This window comes from Sinocyclocheilus grahami, unplaced genomic scaffold, assembly GCF_001515645.1.
Source record: "Sinocyclocheilus grahami isolate Dianchi unplaced genomic scaffold, SAMN03320097.WGS_v1.1 scaffold36.1, whole genome shotgun sequence".
Lineage (NCBI taxonomy): Eukaryota > Metazoa > Chordata > Actinopteri > Cypriniformes > Cyprinidae > Sinocyclocheilus > Sinocyclocheilus grahami.
The window spans coordinates 2069984-2075983 of NW_015505215.1; the positions used below are offsets into that span (position 1 = coordinate 2069984).

Consider the following 6000-nt stretch of genomic DNA (forward strand, 5'->3'; position numbering starts at 1 on the left):
TTCTGGCTCTTACTGATATATGACACTCATGTTTTAATTTCATATGTTTCATAACATAATTTCCCAGCACAGTTATGTAAGCCTAATTTGCAAACCGGATGGGGCATTTTGATGATCTGGGGTAGAGATAAATATTTTGGCCACTCACCTTTTTTAAGTAGCCACTGCATGTTCTTGCAGGTCTGGTCATTGTAGATGGTAACTTCAAAGCCCAAGTTTGTAAAGCAGTTGAACAGCTCTCCAGCATCGCGATCTGTGCCACTGCGTACATTCATCCCTTAAATGCAGATCACAAAGTTAGAGTGACTTAGTCTAACAATGCATCAATCTAGTAGCTTTAAATGACTCAACATTCAAGTTTTATTTTTGATATTTTTCATAAAACTTTTAAAAGCAGTCACATTAGTGTCCGTGTTGTTTTTTTGCAGAAACTATTGTAAATGATTGTATTTGTAAGAAAAGACAGATGAGCAGGTTTGGTTGTGTTCTAAATACAGTAGATTGTCTTTTGACTCATTAGTTTGGTATACACTAGTGTGTTTTTATACATTAAAGTACTTTTTTTTACTTTTCCATTATTATATATGTGAGCAAGTCTTATTTATACCACATAGAGATCCAAATTTCAACAAATTATTTGTTATTAAAATAATGTTTTCATTTAAAAAATATATGTATCAATGTAAATGACAGAAATAAATGAAGGATGATGGATTTTTTAAACTAATTCCCCATAATGAATGTGAACTATCTGTTGAGTCCGTAATATAACAAAACATTTTTTAATATTATTATTAATATTATTGCCCCAGTGAACTACAAAATGCAATAAATTCAACTGTTTTTACTCTGTGCGCCAATTAAAGGGCAAATCAAAGTTGATTGTTCAACATAGGATGACATGGAGATGAAGACTCACCTGTTTTTACATCAAAGTTCTTGTTGTTGATGATGATGCACTTGCCAACGCGCCGGTTGCTCATCTTATACTGGAATGTTGGTGAAACAATCCTGTAATGGCTTTCAGAAGACTGCTCTTTTTCCTGCAACTTGCCATTCTTCTTCTTACTGAGAGACAGAGACGGACAGTCAGCCGATCTATTACAGAACCTTCATCCATCACGTACTTCATCAAATATACATTTTTATAAGAACGTAGAGTTTTCTAAAAGACATTAGAACACATCAAAATAATAAATAAGCTCATCTGTAAATAGAAGAACAATCAAACCTCAAGCAAAATACAACCCATGCCAGTCAGAGAATCGAAAATGGCACCTAACTGGGATATCCGGCATCATGAAGACAATGAAATCCCCTTATCAATCATAATATTAGCTGCTCTAAAACATCACGGTGTCCCAAATATTATATTCCACATGCCTGAGGGAAAATTCTCACATTGTGAAATTTCCAAAGGATCCGTCCAGATTAGTAGGCCACAGTGGACACTGGATGCACAATATGTGCCATTATTCCAGAAGTGCCTAGTCATCATGTTACCCAACCACAACAATGGGTTCCCGCCTATACACTCTCTCTCACACACATGAACAGTGGAGCGAATCACAGGTGTCCCATGTGATGTGGGGCTGCAACTCCCCCCTACTACCTCCTTTCCCATCTGAGCGCTCTCCTACCTGGACTCTTCTTTAAATGCTATGCCACTCTGCATTGAAACGTGTTCCTCTTCCCTCTAGATCTGCTGAATCTTTCCCAAATTTTAGGCTCTTTTGGGTGGATTTTTCCTTGTGGTGTGGTGTTGTGTGGTGTGTGCTAGGATCTCAGCATGCTCTATACTCTATAAAGATTGGAGTGGTGGCTCTGCTTGGCTGGGGTGGCACACGCTATCTGAGTCAGCACACACGCCACCCCCCAGAGCTTTCCAATGGCCCATTCAAACCCCTCAACCAGGGTCACGTAGGAAAAGAGCACTGGCAAACACACTATCATACTTACGTACATATTAGGCCTGCTACAGAGCAAGTACACTCAAAAGTGCCAAAAAACAGGTCACCAGAGCTGCATAAAAATGCTGTTGTTTTTTTTTAATTTGTAAAGAAACTAGTCTAGTATAATTCTAAATATGCAGGTGGATTCATATTGGATTCATATTGAAGAGCTATGAAAAGTTATTCTGAGCATCTCAAAACAACTTCAAACACAATCAAATATGCATGATGCAAGAGTTAGGGCTTGTTGGCCTTGTCATTTACAAAGAGGACTGAGGCGCCACCTAGTGTATGAAATGGATTTTAACATCTGAAGCTGTACTTTCAACTACTACTGTAAATTACAAATAATTAACTAAACACCTACTAAATAATCACAAAGGAAACTATTTTTCTCACTTAAATAACAGGTTACAGCACATCAATAGTTCTGGTTGATATCTGCACATTGCAGGAATGAATGGATAGACTGATGGATGGATGGTTGGATGAATGGATGAATTAATTTAGAAATTGTCTCACCTGCCAAAAAGCAAAAATCTCGATCTGCGGTCAGGTTTTGCATCTACTGTGTCTCCTTCTCCATAGTTCTCTTGGTCCTCCCCCATCTCTTCAATCTCAGTAGTGAGGGTTTCTTTATCCATTCTGGAGCAAGAATTAATGCTGTTATTGTTCAGTAACACAAGGCCAACAAAGCAGAGTAACTGAAATAGAAATTCTTGACAGCATGAAACAAAATCGGCTTTCTAATTATCTTAACATGTTACTCCATCCCACCCTTACTTACATTTACTATTGTCAGAGGAAGTACAGGAAGAATTGTATAAACATGTAAAATCATCAAAACCAACAACATATGCCAGACCCTATTCCATCTAAGCTACTAAAAGAGGTGCTTCCAGAAGTCATAGTTATTATTAATTCATCAATGTCATTAGGATATGTCCCAAAATCCTTCAAACTGGCTATTAAGCCTTCCATTAAAAAACACAACTTGATCTTAGAGAATTAGTTAATTACAGACTGATCTCAGTTCTCCCTTTTCTGTCAAAAATACTAGAAAAGGCCTAGTAAAATCCTCTCAACTATGTTCCTTCTTAGAGAGTGTAGCGAATTTAACTCATGGGGAAATATGAATAATTAACCATAACTAATTATGATTAATTATTAATATTTTAGATCCACTGTAGATATTTAGCTGACCACTCAGGGTCAACCGTCTTGTCAATTCTAAGAACGTTAATTTCCTGGTTAAAGGAAATAACTTTCTTACTGTACAATTCTATAAGTTTGTAACATAAATCTGCATGTGGTATTTGTGAGGATTTCCAGTCAGGATTTATACCATATCATAGTACTGAGAGTGCTCTCATCAGAGTTACAAATGACCTGCTCTTATTATCCGATCGTAGTTGTATTTCTCTATTAGTGCTACTGGATCTTAGCGCTGCGTTTGACACTATCGACCATAAAATTCATTTGAGTAGACTACAGAATTATGTTGGCATTATTGGAATTACATTGGCATGGTTCAAATCTTACTTATCTGACCGTCATCCATTCGTAGCAGTGAATGAAGACGTATCATATCAATCACAAGTACAGTATGGAGTACCACAAGGCTCAGTACTCAGTACTCAGTGCTTTTCACGCTTTACATGTTACCCTTGAAAGATATCATCAGGAAACATGGTGTTAGCTTTCACTGTTATGCTGATGATACTCAGCTCTATATTTCTTCGCGGCCCGACTAAACATATCAATTCGCAAAACTAACTGCAGGTGGCAGATCCTTTCACAGATCTAGAACAGATGGTGGATCAGCACCTAGAGACGACCTCTACAGCCCTGAATGTCAGCGAAGTCTATGTCAACTAGATGAGACTCAGAGACAGATCCCCTGCGAAGACCTCATCAACTAGACGGCCATCGGGACAAGACCACGGGAACAAGTCCTCTGCACAATCTGACCTGTGTTGCAGCAAGGAATTAAACCACACCATACTGGTTTTGTCTTGCCAGAGGAGAAATGGCCCCCTGACTGAGCCTGGTTTCTCCCAAGGTTTTTTTTCTCCATTTCTGTCAATGATTTTTGAATGATCAATGAACTGATTTTAACTGAAAAAAATGTACTGTTTGTAGGAAAGTCCATATTAGTATACTATGATTTTACAGTAGTGACAAAAACTGTGTAACTATTTTTGAGGTACATTTCTTTAAAGAGTTGTCCTTTCCACTTTCACAAAGTCCCTTAAACAGTAGTGGACTGTTATTACTCATAGCATAGTAAAGTACCTCCGTAAACTAATTTTTACTTTCACTTTGTGATGTTGTCTCAACTGAATGTTTATTTAATTAGTTTGAAAATGTTCTATCATTCATGGCTCTGGGAGAAATAAAATCTCTGTATATATATATTTATGTATAAAAGCTGTTAGAGCTGATGAAGAAAAGATACAGTAGCCTATATGACATGAAGTGTACAGCAGGAAGAAAGAGAGATTAACCCCGGTTGCCCAAAGAAAACTTGTCAATGAAATATATAATTACATTAGCATCTATTCATGATAGTATATTTTAAGGTATTTACATATAGTATGCAATGTGTTCTACAGCGAAAATGTTTTTCGAGGAAGTGTAAAGGTCCCCCTTAAACTTTATAGGGCAACTTCCCTTACGAAAATTAACCATGGTTTTACTACAAAAAAAAAACATGGTTACTATAGTTAAACCATGTTAACCACAAATTAACAATGGTTTTGCTACACTAACCGTAGTTTAATCATGTTGTTTGTAGTAAAGCTGTGGTATGGTTAACAAATGGCAATCAGTAACGTTACGCCCAAAAAAAGAAGAAAAAAAAGAAACCATGGTTACCACGGTTAATTTTCCTAAGAGTTATTCAGTTTACTACATGTTTTTATTAATCAGTACATTTAAATAACAGGATAAAATCTGTTTACCAACCTAGAGTTTGAAGTAATAAATATTTAACATTATATTGATTTCGTAAACGCTTCGATGCATATGTCTAGCAATGCAACGCAAAGTTTGATACAGTTAGCCAAACAAAGATGATTCAGTTCAGTATAGCTAGGTTTTTTCATAACATTACTATATTTATTCTCGAAACTTACATTTTTGTCGGATCAGCCTCAGTTTTGTTCATTGTTCTTTCAAGTCCAAGTATACTAGACGGAGAAAACGAAACTACTTTCCAACTCCTGATTTTCAATGTCCTCCAGTCTGAGTGTCTCATGCATTTAAAGAAACAGTCACTTTAGATATAGTGAAAAATATTGCGCGAACTTCCTGTTTATTAATCAAACACTAGAATAGAATAGAATAGAATAGAATAGAATAGAATAGAATGAAACGTGATATTAGTCAGAAATAATATTTATACACCTATATTATATAAATGTAAATTATTTTTTATTTTTGATCCCACATTACATATAATAATAATAATAATAATAATAATAATAATAATGTGTGCAGGCTATTTAAAAAAAAACACATTGTAGGTAGGCAATATATTTATTATTATCATGGACTTGAACTCCAAATACAACTGGATCACACAGAGATAAGCGAACTGAACCGTAATTAAGAAAACTCGCTCACAAAACTGTAACAAATGATAGAAACCTAAAAGTGAAAGAATTAAAGAGATCAAAAAGAAAAAACAATGGGAAAGCTTTGTGTCCATTTGTGTATATGTACATTGTATATACAGTGGGTACGGAAAGTATTCAGACCCCCTTCAATTTTTCACTCTTTGTTATATTGCAGCCATTTGCTAAAATCATTTAAGTTAATTTTTTTTCCTCATTAAACAATATGTTTTCCTTTTTATTGTTATATTGTATTAATTCAATTCAATTCAAATGTATTCGTATAGCCCTTTTCACAATACACATTGTTTCAAAGCAGCTTTACAGAAAATGCATGTGTCTACGTTACAATTTACAGTGATCTGTTATCAGAAGGGAATGTGTCCAAGTAATGTTCATTTCACAAATGAAGTTCAAGATAATAGAATCAT

At 35.4% G+C, this 6000-nt stretch overlaps 1 protein-coding gene across 1 annotated transcript in view; it reads right to left on the bottom strand.

Annotated features, from left to right (window-relative positions):
• The window catches only part of LOC107581558 (caspase-7-like), a 13954-nt gene extending 8757 nt beyond the window's left edge, over positions 1–5197 (bottom strand). The window contains exons 1-4 of the mRNA XM_016267160.1: positions 5090–5197; positions 2475–2597; positions 920–1068; positions 149–277 (exon numbers count right to left, since the gene is read on the bottom strand). Coding sequence (XP_016122646.1) covers positions 149–277; positions 920–1068; positions 2475–2597; positions 5090–5121 — 433 coding nt within the window. The 5' untranslated portion in view covers positions 5122–5197. The remainder of the gene's footprint in view (positions 1–148; positions 278–919; positions 1069–2474; positions 2598–5089) is intronic.
• Positions 5198–6000: the final 803 nt, after the last annotated feature.